General features: G+C 39.5%; 1 protein-coding gene across 3 annotated transcripts in view; it reads left to right on the top strand.

The window, feature by feature from the left end:
• The window catches only part of LOC139730000 (transcriptional regulator Erg-like), a 156,110-nt gene extending 129,550 nt beyond the window's left edge, over positions 1 to 26,560 (top strand). For 2 of the 3 annotated variants that reach the window (XM_071640922.1, XM_071640920.1), the window contains 4 exons: positions 12,900 to 12,995; positions 18,118 to 18,165; positions 19,156 to 19,215; positions 25,753 to 26,560. In XM_071640922.1, coding sequence (XP_071497023.1) covers positions 12,900 to 12,995; positions 18,118 to 18,165; positions 19,156 to 19,215; positions 25,753 to 26,276 — 728 coding nt within the window. In that variant the 3' untranslated portion in view covers positions 26,277 to 26,560. The remainder of the gene's footprint in view (positions 1 to 12,899; positions 12,996 to 18,117; positions 18,166 to 19,155; positions 19,216 to 25,752) is intronic. The other variant, XM_071640921.1, reaches the window with a different exon arrangement.
• The last annotated feature ends 358 nt before the right edge of the window (positions 26,561 to 26,918 follow it).

Below are 26,918 nucleotides of genomic sequence, written 5' to 3'. Positions count from 1 at the left end.
CTTTGTCATTAATTCATTAATCCACTCTTTGTTGTCACTGGTTGCCAACCAACATCCTAATGTAACACCATGCTTCTAAAGCAATATAGATATGACAGCAGGCCGTGTTTTACACTTATATATTTCATTTGGTGTCCGATGTCTAATACGCATTTTATTACAAAACAGAACCAAACCCAGATAGAATATGATGTTTCAGATAATCAGAAAGATATTTTTGTATACTTAAGATTTAACCAGAAGAATTCCACGTTTACAATTTTGACACTGAAGACTCTGACATCTCCTGGAATGAGAAACACGAAGATAGATGATCCTGTAATAGTTTTATATTTGATGAGATTTCTAGATCACTGAATTCTGGGTATTGCTATATCTGTAAATGTAATATATACCTTAAAAGAAACTGGGGCTGTAATTGTAAGAATATCATATACATTTGCATCTCACTAGCAGAAAGTATGCTTCTAGAGTAATTATACAAAGTGAAAGTCTTACATACTATGGTCTAAATGTGATTGAATGCATCTTCATCCTGGGTATAGTTTTGATTACTGTTCTGATTAGTGTTTTCAGCATGTCGGTAGCAAGAAATACCGGAGTGATGTGATATACAGGCAAGATAAACGGCCTGCAGCGGAGGGGAAATAATCAGTTTTGATCGCAAAACATTGGCCTCTCACAGAAGAGAAGATGCAACAGTTATTACCATTATTTCATTGTGAAAGCAAACGATAACGGCGGGAAAAAAATCCAATAAGATTTCCCAGCGCGTAGGCGCACTCGTGTTTCGCACGGAGATTAGCCGGCAAGCAGGCCCACTGTGTTTCTCAGGGCGAGCTGGAGCGCCACAGGACACGCGACCGAGTACTTACCCTGCGCTCAATCACTGCTTGCATTTTCTTTCATTGGGCGCCATTATAGCGGGCAAAGTAATCAACGATGACTCTCAACACGTAGAAACCACGACACTGAGGTAAACTGTATTTGCAAACATAATCTGCGATAAAGGGATTTATTCGACCTAAGAGTAAAACATGCATATTGGATGCAGAAATGGGTATGTGTTTCAAGGAGATATGTCACCTTGACATAACGGTCTTCTTCTCTAAAGAGCTGTCTTCATAAAATCTGAAGAAATAGAGAGAAGAGGAGAGGAGAGAGAGAAGGAGAGAGAGAGAGAGAGAAGGAGACAGAGAAGTCGCTTTGTAACCAATTACTGTCAAACCAGCAATCAGTCCATGGTTTGACTGTGTACCAAGCAATATGGTCGCTAGGCTAAGCAAACATGGATTTTTTTTTTCTCGAGCTAATTTCATTATCACTGAATTACACGGTGGAGGAATCAACTCAGATTCGCCATTTATCATGTCGCATTACGCACGCCACTCTGCAAGCATGAATTAGGAAGGTGGCATTTTTCCGTCTCCCAGGAAAGGTGTTGCGTGCGGAAACCGCCCCGTAAGCCTCGTCATCCGATCCACCGATGCCTATGCATTCGTTAAGCCACCCCCAAAACCTAGGGCGTGCCCCACCGCAAAACCCGCCAATATTCAGCCCACCACAGGCCTAGCACTCTCTCGTAATGACTGATCAAATATCACATTACAGGAAGGTGACAATATCGGCAATGATAATAGATTCTAACAGCAAAGTTGAATAAAGATCACTTTTTTTTTCTTGTACTCTCGAATGAGGTAATGGATTTACATTTACTGAGGGCCTTGAATAAAGATTAAGAAGACATGTTTTACGACGCCAAATTTCTTTCAAAATGCCAGTTTATTAGTTTGTTAGGAAAAAGCTAACCTCTCAGATTTGACATTTGTCTTCTATCTCTCGAAATAACTTAGCAGATGACAGTGAATATGTCTGTTGCTGTTTATAAATAAAGAGGAATTTGTTTGTTGTTGTTGTTATTATCAATTTGAGAGTTGCTGTTAACCGAAGCAAATGTGTACATTGGTAGGTAATAAAACACGTCCTTCTATTCGTAGGGAAATATTCCTTTGTGTAATCCACGAAGTGAGGAAGATTTTTGTCTTTTCATGATAAACGTATTATGGGAGTGACCGATTGACTATGAAAGTGAATACCCGAGTTGCATTCATGCGTAGTGATGAGACTAACACTTGATGATGCGTCTTCCCTGAGAGACCGCAGCCGTGTAGACGAGTTTAGAACAGATAAAACGCCAATTCTGAGATCAGTTTTGGGATAGGTTATCAGGGAAAATTTCATGTATCTGAATGTTGTCGACAAAATATTGTAACATGTAACTAATTTTCTCCTCTCTGTATCACTCATTATTGATTAAATAAAAACAAATCACGATCAGGCTACCATAGATGGGAGAGCGCTGGTTTTGATTACCAGGAATAACAACGTTATATCCTGTACATCAGGAATTAATGTCTTGCCAACAATATATCACTTTTTACCAACACAAAATACATTAGTGTGTGCGTGCTTCAGGTAATAAAATTTGAGAAATGTCTACCTTTGTTACAATGTTTGCCTGGGTATTTATAATAAGTATCTTTCTGGAAACATTTTAATACCTTAGAGTAGTACATCCGAACGAAGAGTTTACATGCAAAAGAGACGTGATGTCTTTGTGTGTTTTGATACATGCTTACAAAGATATTCGTGAAGACTACTCTTGTATGTTCTGCAAAAGCCTCCTCTTCAGCCATTGAGAACGATGGCATAATATCAAACACTATTATGTGGTGTGTTTATAAAAACACTCATTTTTCATTAAGTCATTAATTCGTCAGTCAGTGTTGAAATATGAAGTCCCTCTTTACCGTTACCGAAAACAAGGCATAGCGGAAGCCAAAATCGTGTAAGTGGGTGATATATTATGTAGTACAATAAAATGCGGTATTTATGGGGTTGAGCGTTCTTTTAATCAGAGAGCAGCACAGATATTGGGACGTACAATGAGCGAAGGAAACTCGCTTCTAATGACGGATAACCATGGGCGTAAAAACAGGCCCGGTTTCCAATGTCAAAACAGAAGCTAAAACCGTGTAATTGTAGGGGCTTGTGTCTCGCCGTTAGATCATCTCTTGATGCTATCTACGGGACATCAAACACCGGCCAGGTTTGTTTCCCACGGGGCCTACAGCCGCGATTATTTTCATTACGTCGTGACGAGTCTGACATTGATCATATTAATGTCCCTTCTAATTCCCAAAACGAACCTAACCTCCTCCGTCAAAGGCTTTGCACGCATAGAACCAGACAGGGATAATTAAGTCCCGAATAACATAGCGCGACTGCTTAAAGAGCGACTTCAATATGAAAACATGGAGAAAGGAGACACTACTCTACAGTGGCTGTGTTGGACACACTGGGAGAAAGGAATAAAAAGGGTCTGCACTACATTTATCCAGGGATGCCAAGTTCAAAAAAATTTTATGAGTGAGATTTTCATGACTCGGCATCTCGGCGCGCGAATGTGTGCGCGAGGGAGGGTGTGGGAGGGGTTTTTTCCTCCTCGCACAGTAGGGAACTTTTTCAATTTCTAGCTCTTAATAGTGCGATCAGGTGCATACGTGACTATTTTGTACTTATTTTGACAGACAAAAGGGAAATATACCTTCAATTGCAACTATCACTTTAATAATCCTTTGAGCTATGCTCATTATAATAAGCCCAAGTTGTAGACTTCGCCCGATGCGTGAGAAAAATGGGTGCCATGGGTGAGATCGTGAGATGACCCCTAAATGCTTGCGTCTCACGCATTCTGCGTGAGACTTGGTAGCTCTGTTTATCCACCATTTGCCTGCAAGGAAGAAGTAGTGGGGTGACGTATAATCTTTGACTTTTGATACTACTGGTCACCATGAATTATATTGTACGAAACGCAAAGCACAACATGGATAATGTCGAATCCTCCTCTTCTGTTGCATACAGTTTCAGTTCACACGGACAATACACACGCGTTGATTTCATTCCGCACTGTAATAATTGATCGCCAGTCCCCATCCTAATTTGCCGGTGACCGTCTTACAAAAGGCACATCGTCCATTCCATGGCCTCTTGTCCCTCAGGGACAGAGTGAGCAGCTAACTCGGTCTTTCCAGTGTTTACTCTACCAATTCAAGCCGTATTCCTCACGTGCATACACGATGCGGGTTTAGACGTACATCCAAGTAATACATCTCACTCAAACGTGAACGTACGCATTTGATCCCTTAACAAACTTTAAAGTATCAAGTCATGAAGTGTCAAGTGTTGTGTCGCAGTAACACCGTCTTTTCATCTATGAGTCCACGGGCTTACATAGAACACAGTCAGGGTGTGAGCTCTTTCGATTCGCGAGTTTTCTACCATGCCTTGTCATTGATATGGTTACATAATGTCACTAAAAATACTGAATGTATACACATAGGATACTGATGCGATTCAGAGAGCTGAAAAGAATTTGACACTGAGAAGAGAAACACATCAGAATGGATCAGATATTAGTCTTACTTCACTACCTGGTGATGTCGTTACGCATTTTTAGCGGCAAAATCGAACACATGTCATTAACATACGTACTAGTACTTGTGACCAAATAATGGACACTTTAACATAAATTACAAGTTTGTATTGGTAATCTCTCTTCATTTACGGGATATTGCGAAAGTATACGTTCAAAGCACCCAGTTGTAAAAGATTCTTGATGTTTGAAAAAAAAAGAACTTAAACAATCAATCAGAATAGCATATGTTTATACAAATTTGCAATATATGTGATTGTCAATCATTTTAGGGGAATATTCTTAGTTTCACACGAATGTTATTAACCGGATTCGAGATTTTGATGCCGTTTCAGAAATGGAGAGACATGGTGTAGAATGTTAATATACCATATCTCTGTTTATCAAAGCAGCAGCAAAATCATGTTTACCACCGGTATTCGTGTTGCGAGTTCAATTAGACCATAACACTTGAGGCTTTTATTGGAGTCAATGAGTGGTTGGTAAACTTTCCTTAGAGGGCGCCCCGTTTCATGAATACAATAAGTTGGTCATGTGGTCTATACTCTTCAAGCCTCGTTTACGGATGGCAATAGAAATACTAACGAAGATATATAATACCGAAATAATTACTGTAGATACAGAATGATCCAGATGATGCGTAAACTTCCAATTGTGGACAACAGAGACGTATTATGTTAACTACTGCAATAGTAGGCCTATATGATTTAACTTCTTATAGTCCAAGTGACTTATGCATTTTTTCTTTCTTTTTGCTTCAGCTATGTACAGTATATACTTTCAGATCACCTTGTGTCTGTTTGTTTGTTTGGTTTTTTTTTTGATAATATTCTCTCTGGGATTATCTCCACTTCGTTGCCAGATTTACAGAAAGGTTTCCAAGTTTGCAAACGTTGGCGTCATCTTGTAACTTGTCATTCTTGACGGTTTTCACTTTGATTTGTTTCAGTGGATGACGTGATATTCGAAAACTCGTGTTTGGAAACATCTCTCCAAGAAAGCTAGCTTCCAATGATTCGTGGACGTTCATTAGAGGCATTTATCTCTCTCCCTTCACATAAGATTTTCATTTCCATTATCAGTTAGAAAAGCCGAGTAGTGGCATTCAAAGGGCTTCATGTCCTATGACCCTAGTAACAGAGCAGTCCTGCCTATGTAATTTCGAAAGTTTGCTACGACAAGAAGACATTGTGCAACAGATGGGTAATGTCAACTCACAACAAATCTACTAACTATCATAGTGCCTTTCTTGTGATAACATGTCACTTTTTTGTATTGAGGTTGAGAAGTGGGGTTAAAAGATATAATGACTGTTCCTGAGGGGAAACCGATATTTTCAGATGTATGGTATTATTTGCAGCTTAAAGTCATCATTAGAAATAAGAATATCTTTAGAACACTTTGACTCGGTGAATTTCTATTTCAAGAATTATCAGCAAATCACATGGACATAATTTTCTTTTTGTGGCATAACAACATTTGAGCTACCTATATTTCCGATGGAAACTTATGAAAACAGATAAGAGCTATACAAGGAGTTGAAATATCGTTCTGTTTATATTTTTCTCTTGGTGTATTTGCGTACGATTATTGTTTTTCTTCTGTGTTCAAAGACTATACTTAAAAATAGATAAAAAACTAAATTTCTCTCTTAAAGAACATAACAAAGAACATAATCATCCTCCTACGTGGAAAATGTATACAGGGAGATATATCTAACGTTCTGTTTTGTTTTATTTCTTTTTTGTATAGTCATTAATCTTTTTATTCTCCTTTTTACTCAAATTATTGTAGTACTCGAAGATTGGCATTTCCCTTAGGGAAAAAGTTAGCTTTTTTCCTTTACCCTAGAATGACATTTTGCAATATTGAGGGTATGATATTACACATAAGAAAGGTCTCAATTTGACTTCCCATTAATAATCACTGCATCTTCAGTTTTTCGCGGTAGAGAATATTGCGAATCGCAACAAGACTTTTCCTCCTTTCCTAGTTCTCCTGTCTCTTTCACCTCTCAGCCAACTTCTCAGTGTGACATGAGATAGCCTCTTCTGCTTCGAGTTGGCAAAATATTATCTTAGCAAATGGCCGCGTTTAGCATCTACTGAGGAGCACTCCCCGGCGAATAGGCGAGGACTCGCCGCCGAACGACGTCAACCACGCCATGTGACGAATGGAAAACTTCTTGCTCCCCTGAACAGTGATTCATTTCAGTTAATGTTTTATTCAGCCCAATTTAGCAGACAGAAGATCCGACCTTTTATGGCGGTCTTTAGCCGAGCGAGGTAGGGATTACACATACCGGCACTCAGGCTGTCTGCTTTCAGCAGTCCAACGAATTTGACAGTGCCACTTAACAACGACATGCCCTTGTCTCACGCACGGGACCGTGCTGATCAAATCAAAATGTATTCCCCTATCGAAGATTAATTTCACATATGTTCTCTTCTCATTTGTTTTCATTTATGCACTTGCTAATTCACGTGGTAAATTTGTAATGAAATGTCAGTTATGAAGGGAAAAAATCACATTTCCCCTGGAGATGTTTTTTAACGGACAGGAAATTGCGACAACAAATATCGGCATTAAGCTTTACTTTTTGATACAACATTGAGTGTTATCAAAGTTTGGTTGTTTTTGATGAAAGAAAAATGATACGTCTGGTCTACGAAGCACATCTTTATGAAAACGTTTCCATAAATGTAAAGGCATACAAAGCATACGTCTTTATGTATATAATGTTGCCGGATATCACTGTCTAACGGGGGTAATAATACTGGAAAACTAACATCTTGCTCATAGTTGAAATAAAACAAACCTTCAGGCATGTCAAGACATTTATATCGCCACATTCAACTTAACAATTACTCCAAGGTAGATTGGCCTTTGTCAGTTACAAGCATTTCACATAGAAAGAGTGAACATATTTTACACACAGTGTAAAACAGTATCAGATGTTGGAAGAAAACGATATACCGGGGATAGTAATCAGTCTTTATCAATATATCTGTGTTATCGATGATATAATTATGTATTCTAGCACGGTGGAAAGCGTTGGGCCCATTGACCTGTACAACTAAGAAGAGCAGAGCGTTCAAAGAGCCACTGCATGCAGTAAATAAGGCGAAGACCGTAAATGAGATGTACAGCCGAGCCAGTGACTCTTAACGATTTCTAATCCCAGAATGCGACACGTGACATGGTGGAAAGGGGGGGGGGGGGGGGGAGGGGATTGCATGAGGCGGCGAATGCTGACAATGGGAGTGTGTATTAAGACATCTAATATTCTGCATCCCAACGCTTCATGCGCCACGAATTAGCATTGAAACGATATTCAGAGCACGATCGCCTACATCCGGGAGTTTAAAATGGAGACATCATTCATCGAAGCGAGTGGTCGCTCTGAAAGCACCTGGTCAATATTGAGATTTGCGGTTTAAAGAGGGAGAACTGGAGTATACACTGACTTTCTGGACAGAATTGGGCAGAGTCAGGAGGGGACAGTGAAATGGCTATAGCAGAGAGTCCATAGTTTATTGTGGGATTTATACAAATTTACAATATAAAGGACTCAGGTGAGATTTAGACAGGAAAGGGTTTACAAAATGATGTCAACTATAGATAGATAGAAAAGTTGACACCATTGATAAGAAAAATAGGATCAGAAGTCATTGGCATTGCTGATTTGCTCAGACGGTAGTTTCAAAATTCACCTAGAGCATTTATTTGTACCATCTATCCGAAAGGAGTATGTGTTTTCATATAGAATTATATTATCTGATGTAAATGCAGACAACGAGACTGAATGTCTAGTCATTATTCATGTATTAGAGAGTAAGATAAAAGTCGGCTTGCCGACTATTTCATAACATCTTCCTTGTCTATTCGCTTTAACATCTGCAAGACATTCGATTACGCACTATAGATCAGTAAATTAGAAAATAGACAAATCTGTATAAAATGTTTGATTCGAAAGATCGTTAATAGAATGTGTCCATATCATGCAGATACATTGATATAATTGATATAATGGCATCATGACGTATAGCTTGTTTATCTTTTCAATGGACTAATCAATCTTTAGCCAAATTTGGATGTGACATTTTGGACGATGGAAGTAAATTAATTAATAAATCAACGATATCATGAGTCTAAGCAAGAAACTTGGTTTGATATAACATTCATTCGTGACATACGTGAATTTGCAAGATCCATTCATAAGACTGATGAAGTGTGTCGTACCGCCATACATGCACTTTTTGCCATTCATCCACAGCGTGTACGCGTACTTTTCATTCACACAATACGGCAAAGTTAGCATTAGTGAGTATTAATACGCGCAAATCGGACGGTGCATTGTAGCGAAAGGGGAGAGTGATTGGAGTCATATTACCTACGCATCCACGGTGAATAACCAGCTAGATCAGGCTTAATGCCAAGGTTAACGAGTCAGCCTCTGCCATTCCATTACCCAAATCATGTCCCGATTTCCTCTCTGATTAGCGAAACACAGATTTGCACTATCCACTGTGTGGTGTACTCCCTCTTTTCGCCTCCTTTGCGCACATAGGTAAACCCATTTTACATATACCGTGTGAGCAATCATGTTGTGGAACCTCTAAGTCAACACAGACGTCAAGACGAGGACGGCATCAGCTTGTTGCTTTTGTTGTTTCGGGAAGTCGGTGTCCTTTTTTGTTCTAATTATAATCGGAGAGATTATACGTACAGATCAAGCCATACCCGCTCTTAATCAAATTAGATTGTCATCGTACTGGAAAAAGGGCATCCCTTTGACTGCTTGTATGTTATTTTTCCAGGATTATCTTTTCGATAAACATTAAATGTTGCTACGTTTGTATTCTTTGGGGTGGTAAGGTACGTGCTGCCCCACTGTTTTTTTTTCCCAAGAATCTGTATAACAGAATGGGAAAATAATGAAAATAACATCTCTTACGTGTCGAGTTCATACCTAAATCCTACATTGCTGACTTCGAAAAAGAAATTCACTGGCGCTTCCGTTCATCAACCCCTCCTGAAGTCAGAATTCACAGCTTGGTATCACTGTCTGCCATCTAGTCGTGAAACCATCGAGAACATCGCGGTGAGCACAGAGGCTTCCTTCGGCCACGAAGATCCTCATATCTCGGCATCATGCTCGAGGACCGGGAATCTGGAATGCATATGAAGAAACCAATGTATTAGAGGAAAGACAAAAAAAGGAGAGAAATCAGATAACGAGCATTAAAGCTGGCATTATCGTGGAGAGGTGTGTAACAAGAAAACTTGGATATGAGTGTGTCATGTAGCTGACAATATTTAGATAATTATGCAATTTATGGGAATGATAAGGAGAAAGACGCACCAGAAATCTATAGCATCGTAAAAGTAGGAAAGCTTTATCTGTTTTTCTTTTCAATGGAAGGTTGGTCTATCAGCAATAACTTGCATGGCAATTAATCAGTTTCCTTGCAAGAAGGACAGGATGATTTCTGCTTTTGTGTCATTGACTTCAAATTGACATCAGTTGTAGCAATGTCATTGCTATCAAGAACAGCTAGCAGTATGATCCAAAATTTACGCGAAGATGATGCCTAATAATATATAATTATAAAAAATAAGTAGAAAGAGAAAAGCTCGAAAATGAATATAACGCTTTGTCGAGTTAATGATTCCCGGAAAACGTCTCTGCTGTACTTGATTTTCCCTGTACGACCCAGAGCTTCGACAATCAAAGATTGGAAGATTGATTTATTTTTACCTTCACGACATAAGTGTAGGTGACAGTTGTGAAGATCGATCAAACGTGAAAACACTAAATAAAACTTGAAGTGAAGGTTCGTAACGCGTCTACAGAAGTTTTTTTTTTCTTTGGTCTATGCTTTATTTTCTTGCGCTGCAGGACATCCATCGTCCATCCACAGATCTCGTGGGATATTTCGTTCTCTCCAAATTGCGTTCACATTCTATTATATCTAGTTTTAAGAGGGTGAGGGGAAGGGGAAAAAAATCACCTCATGAACGAAATACCTTTCGAATTTTGGGTTTATTTCCCCTTTCAGCTTTGAGAGGCTGGCAATAAAGAGGGACAAAAGAGAAGGAGTCAAGAATGAAATGACGCTCGCCGCGATGTTTCATATATCTGCCAAGCTCAATTTCGCCTTTGATGGGAGCTGGCAAAAGGCCCATGTTGTATATCAGTGGCGGAGACGCGCTGTTTTCATAAAGCTTCTCATCATTTGCCTGTTAGTATTCCATGGGGACGGGCTCGGCTGTTCGGACTAGTATAATGTTGCCTTGATTAAATCACTGCCTTTATTAGGTCGTGTATTTACACTTCGCTGCTGCGTTTAGCGGACTGGGGTTAACATCGTTCCCGCGCATTCCCGAGGGTATTCGATGCTTCCTGACAAAAACCAACTGCCATTTTGCCACGCTCTTGCCCCTGACGCATATTTGGCCCAATGTGGGAGTGTGGGTTTTTGCCTTTCTGGCAACGAATGCCGCGCTTCACAATAAGCCTAAGCAGTACCTTTCAATCCGATACAACTCATCATTCAACTCCAGCGGCGCTGGGGAATTGGCAGCGATTTGACGCCGCAATAAGCAGTCTCTCGCACCGTTACTCCGTATTCTACAAAGTCGAGCTGAAGTAGCGAAGCATCACCAATATTGCTTTTTGTTAACAAACATGCCGTGCGCCTCGGGGAATTCATGAGTCTTATAAACTAAATCTAAGCACCTAATTGAGACATTCTTTTGTCTCTCTAGCTCACGAACACTCCTACAGTGTTTCCTTTTTCTGAAGAAAGAAACGACTCTTTCAAATTTATCTCTTTTTTGATACAAGCAAAGCGTTGTTATATGGTGCCGTGTTTTCAATCATCTCAGACATAAAATGAAATACAAAAACACGAATAGGAATAAATACCCGTTTCAACATTCATTTATTGGCCAAAAAAGTAAAGTTTTTCCGTTGTTTTTTTCTGCCTGTCCAAAAATTGAGACTGTCGGGAGGGAGCAAGAGAGATTTTCATACTTTCGAGACAAGAATTGTTCACGTCTGTAGTCTCTTATACTCTGGAATCTCTTCAGCGAGGTTGAATAGTGGTAGCATGAGAAAAAAAGAAGAAGGATGAGGAGACACAAAATGACTCCTGACTCAACGTAATTCATTGGGCATATCTCTCCTCCATATAATGGCAGCTACGTTTGTTGGTTTTAGATGTTGATTGTAAATTTCACGTCTATTAAATTGACCAAGGGACAAACAACTGACAAATAAAAAACAACAACGAGGCACACCAATATAAATATTCACATACACTCACGTGTATTACATATTATACATATTATGTATGTATGAATGTATATACGCACTCACACACACACACACACACACAATATATATATATATATATATATATATATATATATATATATATATAATATATGTTTGTGTGTGTGTGTATTTGCATGTTTATGTAAAGATTTGAAGCATCTTTTGCACGTTAAACTTGATTACTAAGTACGTATTGCAATATTAAGATAGACTGTTTCTACATCTACCGTAGATCAGACAAAAATGTTTCTTTCAATACGTGTAGTTAGTAGTTATAGAATACGTAGAACAAATTGCACCATTCTTATTCATAGTTCTTTCTCGATGAATATGACTTGTCAAATATGACGATGTCTGTATTTAAAAAGTGAACTGAATATTTGACAACAAAGACTGTATTTGCAAAAACATAGATCATTTTTCAGAAATGTTGAATATTGTCTCATTTGTTCCCTCATATCATGTAAGTTACACACACACACACACGCGGCGCGCGCGCACGCCATAATTATATGTTTATATATATATATATATGTGTGTGTGTGTGTGTGTGTGTGTGTGTGTTTGTTTTGTGTCTGTGTATATGCACAAATACATTAATGTATATATATACATGTATATATATATTTAGACATATATATGTATATATATATAGGTATATGAAGAGCTTGCAACCAAAACTGAGAAATGGAAATATGAAATAAACTTGAAACTTGAAACTTGAAACTTGAAAAGGCGCTAAATCCATTGAAAATTTTTTTTTTTTTTATTGTCATTAATGGTATCTTTATTCAACAAATCACTGATCGCAGCCAGAGGCTGAATTACAAATGATTTTACAAAAATGAAAAATATACATACACAGTATTACATAAATATAAAAATGTAAATTTCAAAATCAAGATAACACGCAGGCTCATACAAAATGATGGATTTAGCGCTTTTTGGAAGCAATTTCTATATATGTAGACATATGCTAATTCATCTATTTTGCATGATTCTTGCTTAATGCGCCATGATGACGTCATGCCTCTTCTAATAATACTGTTTTACGTGTCACAGGTTTTACACAAACGTCTCCCACATTACCCAAGCCGGGTATTGACTCCTCGCAAATACGATCTTCGGGAAGAACACCATACGGACCCAGTGAATTCGGTAAGCTGCACCTTTACCAACTGCCTTCACCGTGCTATCTTCTTTTCATCCATTTAGTTCTCACCTTTTGCATGACTAGTTTGACATGAATAACTCTCACATATTACGACGGACTTAGATTTAAAAGAATTAGTCATTTAAGGTTCATTATATTTCTTAGCCCATTTTAGGAACAGCCAGTCGAGTGACGACCGAATGACAATGAAAAACATTCTTTACTTATTTTGAATGAACGATTAGGTCGTTTTCTAACAAACAAAAATATGATTAGATGGTTAGATTACGGAATACTGACAGATCCTACTGACAGCCATAATAATGACAGATCCTGACTACTTTGTGTGAAATCGTCACAGCTTAAGGGATTGATTACAATCCTTTCTTCTCTTATGCCTAACTCTCATTTACATGTCATATTCAACCTGACTAATGACCTCCCACTGAGTGTAATCTCAGAGACCTGATTGGCCAGAGATTGATATAGTGTTCATGTTTTTCCACCTTTTGAATTTATCGATTCATGAAGATGTCGTTATTTCCGGTAGACACAATACAAGGCTTAAACACTCACATTATCACGCATGTCAAACAAGGAAAAGAACATCAAATTCAGAGGCAAGGTGGACTGGGCGTTGGAATGCCCCCCCCCCCCCCACTTCTTCTGTTTGAGTTTGTACGTAGAAAACATGCTTTGTAGACGGGATGTAAGTTACTTGCCATCGTTATCAATTGGGGATGTAAAGTTTGTGAAAATAGCTCGTCACGGATTGTATGAAGGAGAAGAAAAAAGAAATAGAAGAGGTATTTTGATGTACCACTAAGTCTTGATTATGTACTAAACACATGTTTCTCTGTTTTATCGATCTTTATGTTGTCTTTATTAATGTTGTCTTTATTAGATGCATACGGTAATTTCTACTCAAGTTAATCCACATCAAATCTAATAACTTTTAGCAATGGACCATTATGATCTAAGATGTCAGGGTTTGTTTTTTTCTATCTGAATGTCTGAAAAAAAATTAAATACAATAAGAAGCGGTAGTGTTTTAAAATACATGTCATATCCTCAATTTGAAGGCTCTTTTTCCTCACATTTGTACAGGTATTTAGATTCATAGGAGGCAAGACATCGTATGCAAATATTAGTAAATGTCATCATATTTCACTGATAGGAGTAAAATGTTTTACCACAAGCTCTTTGATTAGCACTATTAGAAAGAGGTAGTGACCAGCCGTCTAGTATCATTACAGCTTCAATCCGTTTTCATCACTTGCTATATCCGAAAATCTGCGCTGATCCCAATGTGCAGTACACCGACTGCATTTGAGAGGAGAGATCAATGCAGACACACCGGGTTTAATTGCGAGTCTCGTTATAAAATGCGAGCTAGACTGACCCGACAATGTACAAGGCGGTTGTATGCTCTTAATTATTCGGAAATGCGCTTTAATTAAAGTCAAACCCGTCGCATTGTGTGCAGGTGGTTACTGACTGTTCGCTTTTGTTCGCTCGAGAGGCATCCCTGCCCGGTCCGGATGGGATGAAAATAGCATTGACTCGGAAGCGACCTCAACACCATCACACTTTATGAGGGAGAGATCTAATGAGTGGCGACATGGTGGTGAAATGATGATGATGGCTTAATGTTCGATGATGTAGTAGTATTCTCTCGCAGGATAAAAAGAGTCAGATCCTGTATCATGACACGAACATGTTTGCAAACGAGATGAGTAATGTTATGAGTGCAAGTTGGGGAGCGGTTCTCATTGTCTTTCAAAACTGCTTCTTGTGGTCGTTAAGACGTAGAACACTGCCGCACTCGAACCGAGGTTGACCCTTCTAGATCGTGACAGCAAATCACAAGTACATAGCAATACAGTTAAATCGTCTTGGATGGCACACGCCAAAAGTCCTACTTGACATGGGTGTCTGAAGAGTAAATGATTATTTGAAAAGAACTACTTTTACACGAGTGCGTGTCTTGGTATCCTGCACTTCACAGAGTGATTTCAGGGCGAATTACGCACTTTTCCCCAAAGACCTTTCCATTAGAAGATAACTATTCTTTGTAAATGAATCTGTGAGATATACGTGTTTATAAGTTTTTTTTTAAATGACTGGTTGAATTATGAACCTTGGTAACTTGAGCTAAAAGGCACGTTCATTGGTTATAATGTGTGTACATCAAGTGAATGATTTCGGCAAAAGTACAAAAAGGGTAAACAGCAGCAAAATGTGAAAGCACAGCCAACTGCCATGAGGTGCATACGTTGTTAAAATGGAAATTTTATCAACTTGTGTATAACATGTATAATATTCATGACAATTAGTCGCTTATCAACTGTATTAACGGCTGGTATCAAACCTTTAAAAGAATAGTTTGCAAGTTTTACGGCTAGTTTATCTTTTTTATCATTACGATATACTATTAACATGACTAGTACTTCATTAAAAATTTTAATGTACTTGCATGTCGTTCATTGTGAAGGTTAAATGCAGGATTATAAGGCGACAATCATTTCAAGTAAATAGTTATGCTCTTTACCAAACTGCGATCATTTCTATTAATTGGATGTATTTACAAGCTTTACAAAGTAACTTACAAGCTCGAAAGTAACATTTCACATGCATTCTTTTGGGTTCAAAATGACGTCAGAAAGACATTTTCAGTTTTCATACAGCCTATGCAGACATTGATTATGGAGGAATCAAATTATTTCTTTTCACCAAACTTCAGCAGAAACTGATAAGATATCAAAGATTGCCATATGATAGGTATAGTCTTATCACTGAGAAGCGATGAGTGTCAAGATTTCAAATCAAAACTACGGTAATGGCCGTACGTTGGCTATCACAGTGAAAGAGATAGAGGGAGAGATAGAGAGGGGAGAGAGAGAGAGGGAGAGAGAGAATGAGAGAGAGAGAGAATGCACCAAAGTTTTTTGGATGTTGCACGATATGATAAGGAAGCTGTCAAGATCGTTGTTTAGGCGTCACTGCTCACGGGTATGCAAGGATCTCGTACTGAAATGCCGGGTCGCTGTTATTTTCTTTCGTCTCGACGCCATCTCTCTGCTTTCACTATTCACTAAAACACCTGCCTGGGAAATGAACCAAATAACAAGCACAAGAGGCCTAGATGGCATCGTAGCCAACAGGATTTGTAATCGTATTAAGATTTTCTTTCCCCTTTCACCTTCAAGATGTGGTATGGAGAGAAGAGAAAACAGTGGGGTATCTGTACACTGTGGAGTCGCTGCTGTAAAAAGGCGCTTTCCTGGCTCACGATCGATAACTAAATCTTTTTTCCGATGTCAGCGAGAATTATCTCTCGCGTTTGTTCAAGCGATTAAGGGAGAGAGCGCGAAAGAGAGAGAGGGAAGGAAAAGAGGGAGGGAGAGCCAGAAAAGAGGGGAAAGAACACTCGCTTAGCCCTTTGAGCGAGATCACAATCTTTGCCTATTTATGACCACCGTATTGTCTAGCGCTAAATTGTCCCCGGCTTTTCCACACGCGCACAATAATTAGCCCTAGTCCATATTTATTAGGCAACCATGGCTTATTCGCGTTTGGCTTTCCAGCCGGCGCGGACCAATCAGCGAGCGCTGTTTCACCGGGCTGCCGTCAAACCATTTCAACAAGAACAACACTCCCGAGTCCGACCCGCAGCTCTGGCCTACAGATCCGGGTCGACAAAATCGATACACAATAAGACGGGGACGGACAAAAAAAAATGTCTCAAAACGATATCATACTTTCTTTACAAATGCAATCTAGCATGAAATAGCAGAAAAACTAACATTTTCTGTCGTTTTTAACTTTTCATAAGTACAACAGATATATGCAAAGTCTGGAGTAATCATACAATATTCTCAGGGAGTGAAGAAGCAAGGATAATTATGGTTAACAACATTAAATACCGCATCGAAACGAGTACATTTTTTAGCAGGACTTTCATGATAAATTTATTTCATCACAGTCATCAACTCAGATTTAAAAGCTTAATTGAGGATATGTTTTAGCGCAAAATGCAAAAGTTGAAAGTGAAGGCTGCAAAAGCATTATATAGTTTGTATTAGATGCCATGAGATTTTCCATTTCGATCCATTTCTACAGTTTCCCTTTCATGCACAAGGCATCATCAGAAATTGTTAATGTCCTCATTAAGAAAATCTATTCGAAATGGGAACATAGCATGTTAATGATCAAAGCACAGAGAAAATAACGAAACACGATGATTTATAGTACAGATCTCTACTCCGTCTCCGAGAGTAATTCCCAAACGAGCGGCATTTTCATGCAGTTTGACATTGTCAATGAATAACAGTTCCCCCATAGTGTTTTTAGTAAATTAGCAATATTAGGGCCTTTCTTGCTCCCTACATTCGATCATTTTCTTTTTAATTAGCCTTACAAATTCAGGTAAAATATTGAAGCTCTGCGTAGATTTGAATTCTTGTGTGATTATTGGAAATGCGCAAAAACGGGAAGTAAATTTATTGGCAGAATAGTTGAAATGAAATAGATCAAACTTTATAGGAAAGCGACAGGTAAAACGGGTAATTCAAATATTACTATATGAAAATGAAAGCATCACAATGAATACATAGAAAAAAAACCCCAATGTTTTCATTATTTGATTGAAAATCCATACCCCTTCCCTCCTGTGACATTCAGGCTCGCTCTGTTAGTGAATCAGTTTGTACCAATATACAGTGTGGGCGCTGCAGACACCGTGAAATTATGTCTTGTTTTGGAACACATTCTACCCCTCTGAGCATCATTTAAGGGTACCACGGAGTAATATCTTTGCATCAATTCCCGATTAATAACCATCATTGAGCGGCATTCCGATCAAAGGGCGAGTCCTAAATGGCGAACCGACGCTTTTCCAAGATGACATTAAGTCGGACTTCGCAGTACACACGGGTGGTATCCACCCCGACATTGTATTAGAACGCAGCATCCGCCAGTACAGTCATTCGGTATTCATTTTCACTGAGCCGCCGGACGGGTAATAGCGAAGTTGTTGCTAGGTTTGCTGCAGATGTCTAAGAGTCGCTCTCAACATGGTGTCTGTCATAAATCCACACTGTTCTTTTCTCTCACATCCTAACCCAGATCCCTACCAAGTCTTCGGTGCTACGAGTAGGACCCTAGCAAATCCTGGTAAGTTATCAATTCAAACACTTTTTTTTTCCAACACCATGATTTTTCTCTTTTCCAACAATCGCAATAGATGTATCGTATTATATGGATGTGTCATAGTTTTAGTAGTTAATTCATGAGAAGAACCGAGTAGAAAATATATAATCATCCTGTTTCTTTTAGACACATATTGCATGATTCTAACATCTTAAAGTTTCAGTTGTTTCCGTTTAAGGTCAAAATTAAAGAAAAATGGCGGCCCCCATTTAGGAAGAGTCATGCTGGACGTACGCTTTAAACTACTCATTGTCAAAATATTCCACTAACAATGTTCCTGCGTAGTCCACGATGACAAGATAAGTAAATCATTTGACAGAACCACACTTTATGCATATTGTTTGTTAGGTTCAACTGAATACAGTAGTTCAAACATGTTGTGATGTTGGTTAGCTACTCTTGTTGTGTGTCTGGCTCTATTCGCGTTTCTTTATGCTACCATCGCACATCGCTTTCGCATCCATTTCTCCCCTTCCTTCACCCAGCGCGATGCCATGAGAATAGGTCTACTTCTCCATTCCGCCCTGCGTTACACTTTCCATTTAAAATACTAGCAAACACCACTCATGTAACTTTAACAGAAAACATAAATGTATCACCGAAATAAAGTTAGCTATTGGGTTTCGCTTTCGAGCATTTCATTTGAACTCTCTCTAAACTAACAATCGATATTGACCATGCTATATAACGGGTATGATTATTATGTCCTAATATTATACGCGGAAGAAAATACCATTTCAGTGCATTTACCCATGCAACCTCATGTTATGTACTTTACATATCACGGTAAAGATAATGTTTGCAAATCATTCCATGAAATCATTCCTCGTTCATTTTCATCCTTTCATGATTTTATTTTTCCGAAGCTTGCGAAATTATTTTGGTTTTCCTTACTCCATCGATTTGCAACAGATTTCTCACATTGGTACCTCTCTGTTGTCATTTTCTCGCCAGTTATTCCCAGTGATTGGCAAAACCTGCAATCCGTGATATTAGCACTGAGGCATAACAAAGGTACGACCTCATTCCAATTCTATCCTTATGATCCAGAGAATTAAGCATCTGCCTTGTGCTAGTTTTGTTTTGTCGTTGATTTTGACTTGAGCCCGGCTGCATTGGTGCACCTGATATACCGTAATAATTGATAGAAAGCATTCATAAGATGAGTTTGCATGGAGTATTGGAATTTAATCAATGTTCAGTTCTTGCTCGAAGCATATGAATTTAGAAATGAAGAACAGATAAATGCCCGAAGATTGTTTGAGTGCATGGTTTGTGCATTGTCCCATGCTATGTCTTGCATGTGTCCTGTCAGTCCAAAATGCCTGCTAAGTGACGGTTCTCATTTTACCAATACGCAACACAGCAATGTGTTGTAAGGAATGTTTCGCATCCTGGTGGAAAATAGTAAAACATCGAGGCAATGCTGTCATTTTAGTATTAGGCCTACACTGTTTGAAGAAGGAAATAAAGACAAACGAGGGGAAAAGATTTTGAAGTCGTTTTGTCATCTCAGGATGAGGGCTGATTTGTGTTTTTTTCTTATTGTCCATTACACGATGTCAGAGATACTAGGTTTAATAGTTTTCGTCTTTTTTATGCGCGTGCGTTTGGTATGAAGAACAAAAATGCATAAAGTTCTATTTTCATCTCTTTCTTTGAGGGAGAAGGACTGGGTAAGATTTTGCGTCGTCATTTGCACTTAGTAAATTGAACAATGAATGGCTATAGATTTCTTCGCCCATGAAAGTCTGTAGATATTAAGCTGGAAATAAAAATGAGAATGGGAAAATCCGATCCTTCTCTGTCTCGGTCTTTCTTGGCTTTTCGACTTTTCACCCCTTCAATTTCCCGAGAGCGTGGCGGCCGATCCGGCGTCGCCGCGTCTCCCTGCTATCGTCGGGAAAGTTCCCCGCGTGTCTCAAGTTACCACTCCGTAGATCATTCAGCTACTTATGGCATCGGTGCGTGACGCGTAAGAGATGCGCTCGCGACCCGCCAGCGCTCTCTCGTCCCCAGCCAGCGCAGCCCCGTAGCCTGAGGCGGCAATACAAGCCTATCTCCGGTAAGCGTAGAAGACAATTCGGCCGAGTTCGCTGGATATCAGAAAACATGGGCAGAAAGAAAAAAGGGGAGGACTTGAGGATAAGAAGAGAGAAAAAGGCAGAAATCACTTTGGGTGTAGGGCAGCGACTGGAGCGCACAAAGTTCTGTGTAGGGTTTTTCTGGATGGAGAGGCCGATCCAGTTCCGCGGCAAAGAGGCCTTCGAGGAGCCTCTTCACTCTGGAGTTTGTCGTCCCGGAGAAAGAAGATGCAGATTTGTCGATGTCGATACCTTGAGGCTGTACTGGCTTTACACCGACTCCACATTATCTCTCATTGCTTTCTAATTATACAGAGAGGGTCAGATTCGAGCGCGTATTACTCGAGCTCGACGCGGAGGAAGATTGTTTTCGGCTCTTTCACGGCGGTTTTGCTGTTACCACACGAGTGCTACATGGCAGCTATACTTCCCTTCCCTCTTTCCTGTTAGTTTTGCGCGAAATCTCAGCACAAGGCGGTAAACACACCAGTGACGTAACCCAGATTGTGACGTCATCTCCAAGTTCTATTTTCAGAAAATACTTCACAAGCACGTTATATAGCGAATATATGATCTTTGATATTATCTATGTACATTGATATTGTTATCTTATTTAGCTCTCTCGCCTTACTGGTCTATTTATAACTGTGTTTGTCAGACGGTGTTAAGTGGGGAATCTTTTGCAGTCTGAAAGCATTTTGTGACACGATTCACTGAAATACTTGGTAGGGCGGAGTATAACTTTAAGAAGAATGGTTGATTCGTATCATGGATTGCATGATCCTGCTGCATGTCAGTCTTCTTAATGAAAAAACATTGCATTTTTTTTTTGTTCAGAAAATCATGGTAAAAAGTAGAAAACTAGCTTTGTGCTGTGCATGACGTTAATCAGAAGAAAAGTTATAAAGTGGTCAATAAATAGCTGGAGGCTGTTTACAAACAAAAAAGGGGATCTCACCTTATGCTCATCAAACTTTTTTCTCCTTCTTACTATGTGCTGAAAACTAATGTATGGTTAAAACAGTAAATAAAAGAATAGCAAATAATATGTTTATCAAAACGAGCATGCCGATGGTAGGGTGTAATTGACAAAATGACGATGTGCGAGGATATACCACAATGCCAAATGCACAAGCGTATACTCGTTTATAAAAGAAGGTGAATCGGGTTGTTTGATTATCCACTACTAGTATACTGCCAGTGCGGCAGAGTTGTAGAAGCGATATCATGATGACGTCACCATTCACTTATTAAACAGAAAAGAGAAAGGATAAAACTTCATCGGCGGCCACCGCCGGCGACTGTATCGCGCATGCGCAATGACTGCTGGCGTTGAAAGCGCGCGGGAAGACAGGGAGAGGAAGCTAGCGGAAAGCATAGTAACCAGACGTGTTTAAGCAGATGTGGCTGACCAAATAGCCAGCCGTCCTAATCGTGCAGCTGAATTTACCGTCGATCACCCGATGGCTGGCAGCTGAGTCGCACTGTGGACAACGATAGGAGATGCAACAGGTTTTCGTCTTGCAGACAGGGCGAGAAGACGGAAATAGACATTAAAATCTCTATTCATATCATTAAAACAGAATTATACAAATCGCGTTGATAATTTCAGAAAAAAAGGAGTCAGATACGAAGAATTTAATTGGAACGCTCGATTAATTAAAGGAGGCAGTTGAATATCCTGAAATATGTTGAGTCAAGACCGAATAACAACAAGGATACATCAACTGGAATACTAGAGCGGCCATGATGAGGGGAAAAAGGAGCACCTCGCGAAGTGATATAAAAAGCATCAATGATCAGGTCAAGTAGTGACAGGTATAGACTATAAGCCTAAACAAAATACTGTATCAACAATCAAACTCTGTAAACCATAACTTATCTACATCAGGGCTTAACTGAATCTTCCACTGGAAATATGAATATATAAAAAAGAAATCAACTATCCAAATCTCGGCTTAAACTGAAAAAAATGCCAGAAACACACACAAACCATAATGACACAGAGGATATTCCAGGAGCGTTACTGAAAAAAAGTGTTCAATTCAGCGATATATTGCAGCGAACTTAAACCCAGATAAGACAAAGAGTGTCAACGTATTTAGTGATCTCAAACCTTAAAGATAGTATAAAAATGAATCTAGTGGCTGGCATGATTTCAGCTTTTGGTCGACCAGAAGGGAAAAACACACAAAACATGAGGGTGGGTGGAGGAAGGAGAGAGACGGAAGGAGACAGACAGTGGAGGTTGATGGGAGAAACTCGACGGGTGTGGTTTAGCTCTTTAATGAGTATGAGCTTTTATTGGCGCGTGAATAAACTCGGGCCGTCTGATTTCGGTTGTCATTAGTTTGCTTTCCTAACGGCCTCATCGACTTTCTGTCACAAGATTAGATCCGGCATCTTCTGAGTGCCAATCATTGTCGTGTCCTCTCAGAACTCAGCTAAGATCGAAATTTTGCCCACGTGTTTGTCGACATTTTCATTTCAGGGAAGAACTAAAGACTTTCAATATTTCGAGTGAAGGTCCACCGCGAACCAAATATTTTCAAACAAGCTGCAATCTTTGGAAATAAGACTACAGATTATACCTTTATAAAGCATTTCCCAAGAATCACCGGACGCAACATAAACATGAAGCTTTATAAATGTTGAAATAAATTCTCGAAATTACTTATTTTTATTTTGATAAAAATTGTTTCAATACGTTTCTAAAATCGACATTCTATTTTATTAAGCTCTAAAAAGCCCCAACTCTGGGTCTTTCTTGCTTTTATATTAGAAGAATTACTTTAGGTGTACTGATGCAACTTGAATCCCAAATAGACATCTAATCTACATTTCATGAAACACTGTTATGTGAGAACGTTATGTTACAAAGGTCCCAAAACTTTTGCACCACAATATTGTTGTGTATCTCGGAATGTATTTTATCAAATTGAAGGGTTTTTTTTTTCTTCAAACAAACCGATTCTAACATTTTGAAGGGAAGGGGTTTCCGCGTAAAATACCGATGATTTCAACTCATCGTGTCTGAATCGAGATAGAATTGTCGACATAATGAAGAGATTACACGTCATGAAACAGCTATGTGTATACCACAGATAGGGAGAAAACACACACACATACACACACAAGCACATTATGTACTTATTCGAGACTCAGAAAATCATTGCCAACACGACCACGAACGGTGGCTCGCTAGAAAAGACTCGTGTTAGATTTTATTGACTTTCCGAATCAGTGAAACAGTACGGCGGGAAAAATCCCAAGAAACGAGTACGTTCTCTTGGCAGGTTTTCTTCACTGCTATCCTTTACCTCAACAACAGTTTCCATCTCTGACTGTGCTTGTCTAAGCAGGGAATCAATGACTTCGAGAAGCAAAGCTTTTCCATTCTCTCTCTTCTCTACATCCTACATAGCAAATATAGATAGTGCCGGGTTTTGATTACCAAATCTTTTTTAAAAATCCATAGTTCTACAGCTATACAGCATCCAACGAACTTCTTAGCAGAAGTGGTACGAAAGTTTGCTATTCTATGTTATTTAGAATTATCTTTAATTCTATAAGTTGACAAGCGATAGCGCAATCTAAATATCAACACAGTCAGTGTCAAGTATTTTACTATTCCCATTGCTTTAAGAATAATAAAGTCATCTCAGTTCATTTTCTACACTCCGACAGGCATTGTATTATTTCCCTTTTGTGTGTGTCATACGTTCCCTTTAAATTCTTTGCGAGACACCTTTCTAACGCAGGATGAGATATAATAAACCAACTCAGGACAAACCACAGACATTGGCATTGCAAAGAATCTTCGTTTCTGGTCCGCGAAGGACGGTATACCACTGAGATGTTCACAAATAAATATTTTGGACACGAGAAAATAAAGAGACACTCGGAGCGAGCATGTAAGTATGCGTGTGTGTAAGTGATTGTGTAGGGGAGTGGAATGGGCAGAAAACAAAATATTGGTTGATCTTGATTTTTGGCGCCATTGCAAATATCGCGAATGATTCAGGCTGATCGTCTGAGAATACCCTCTCCTAAGAACACGCTTGTGTGCTTCCTCAAGGCCCACTCCTTTCCATCGAGCGCTGCGGGGCACGCAGCGCCGACAATGGCTGCTTCCAGCTTAGCACAACATCCCAACATATTCACGCTACGTCTCAACAATCCTGTTAATAAACGGGGATGCGAGCAAAATCACGCTTCCTTAAATCATTCAGAAATGTCATGAGAGAGCTGCATTATGCTTATGAATGAACTCAGGTATTTAATAACGCCTTGCGAGTGACGACGAGCCGACAATCAGGCCAGAGTTTGTGCAGAGTTGTAGCGCGAGCAGTTGCCAAGAGGGAGGAAGGTCAACTGATTCAACTGAATTCCTTGAATCAGCTTTTCTCAGTCCATTTGATTCCAAGCCTGGAAGGAAGGGGGGGGGGGTGGTGGGTGCAAGAAATTGTCGCAGCGAAAGGAATCACGTTCCGTGGTGAATAATTCTTCCGTGTGTACATCTACTCAAAAAACGTCAACATCGTCGCTTGAAAGATTCTTTTAGGCCGCAAAGGCGAAGCAGGCAAAATAGTTTTTCAAGGACTTGAGGTTTATTTCAATGACAAGCCTAGCCTTGCAAATCTACCTACGAGCTGCTTCAGCTAAAGGGGGACCTCAGGAGCAATTCAAAGCCTTTTGTCTTTTCACGGCTCCTAGCGCGGCACGGTTGAGCTTCAATTTTTTCCTAGCTCAAAGATATAGAACTCACACTGTCTTAGTTTAAAACGGGCTTTGTAGAATGATCTTGACGCCGAGAGGATAGAATGGGACTGGAAAAATGTCATAGCGACCACGCAGCCTTATTATCGACGTTATTCCATTAACTCTCCTTATTAAGAGAGTAGCTTTGTCTTGGCTTTCTGTATCCTGCGTGCTAGCATCCGGTACACATCCCAAGGCGCGGGGCGAGAGGCGCATGACAGTGCGAGAGTGTATAAAAGAACAAAATAATAATGTGCACGTGAAGAAGTAAAACTCAGAATTGCAACAAAAATTGAATTAGTTACTTCGGAAAGTTTGTGTGTTTGTCGAACCTAAAATCTGTCAAAATACCAATGAAGGACGCTTCCTGGGGTGATGAAATACTTAATTCTATTTGACTAAAAAAATGACGTCCAATTGCTAGGGAAAGTATTATGACAGACACAGATAATAAATGACTTGTGAAAATACCATAGATTGCTATTATCACTATATTCTAAATGCAGTGCTCCAAATGACTAAACTGATTTTCTTTCATTCTCTCACTTTTCCCCACTTGTCCCTTCTCGTCATCCATTCATTCTTCACTCTTTATGATTTCTTCCTTTCTTATCCTCTTTCTACATTTATCCTCACGTGAAACACACTGCTTTATTTCCCCTCTTCTCCTTCCCTTTCTTCATCTTCTTTCATTCTGTCTCTCCAGGGAGTGGTCAGATCCAGCTGTGGCAGTTCCTATTGGAACTCCTGTCTGACAGCTCCAATGCAAACTGCATCACTTGGGAAGGGACGAACGGCGAGTTTAAGATGACCGACCCGGATGAAGTGGCGCGGAGATGGGGCGAGAGGAAGAGCAAGCCTAACATGAACTACGACAAACTTAGCAGAGCGCTGCGATATTACTATGACAAGAACATCATGACCAAAGTTCACGGTAAACGCTACGCCTACAAGTTCGACTTCGCAGGGCTGGCGCAGGCGATGCAACCCGTCCAGGCTGATCCAAGCATGTATCGGTACCAGTCGGACCTATCGTATCTCCAGGGCTACCATCATCCAACAAAGCTTAATTTCGTGGGCACACCCATCCCGTCAACCAATGCTAGCCTCTTCAGCCCGCACAGTTCTTACTGGTCATCCCCGAGTGCGGCCAACATCTACCCAAGTGGCCACGTGACACACCCCCATGCTGGTCACATGTCTTCACACATAGGGACTTACTACGGATAACATTAAGTGTCCTTCGATTCCACATCGAACTCTTGTACAACATAGACTCTTTTTATGAAGTGCCATCTCTTGTTTTGTATTGTGTAAGGGAAATCCGACAAAACATGATGATCCTCTATTGATCGCGATCTTATTAAAAAAATACACACACAAGAAACTGAAAAGATCGACACAGTGATTACCTCTGCACCGAGTGGTGAGTGATCCGATCGCCATCTATCGATCATCAAAGACTTACAACGCGAGGATTGCTAAAGACAGTGAATCTCTCCTTATCGTAGCCTTGAAAGAAATCCCAAATACTAAGAAATTGTATCGACGTGGACCGTCACCGGGTGAATGACCTTTGTTAGACAGTGCAGCAGTGCTCCTCTAGAGCAGGGTCAACACTAGAGGGCGTATTTCATTATAGCAGAAGATATCTATCATGGAATAAAGAAATTCTGAATATATCGTTGATTTATATAATGCTTGAATCAAGTGAATTAGTTTTAGCCCATCCATTGACTTAGTTAGCTGCATGATACTCAGAAACTATATTACATGTTTTAAGATGTCTTTCGTTTTTCTTGTTTGAATATGTACACGAAACTTATTTCTCAAGGACTCTTTGCAATTGCATTTTATGATTTTGTAAAAATC

The sequence above is a fragment of the Diadema antillarum genome, unplaced genomic scaffold, assembly GCF_040938485.1.
Source record: "Diadema antillarum isolate AM-2024a unplaced genomic scaffold, OU_Dant_1.0 seq00000285_RagTag, whole genome shotgun sequence".
In the NCBI taxonomy this organism is placed as follows: Eukaryota; Metazoa; Echinodermata; class Echinoidea; order Diadematoida; family Diadematidae; genus Diadema; species Diadema antillarum.
The sequence above is the reverse complement of the archived record's forward strand: the minus strand, read 5'-3'. Positions and strand labels throughout refer to the sequence as shown.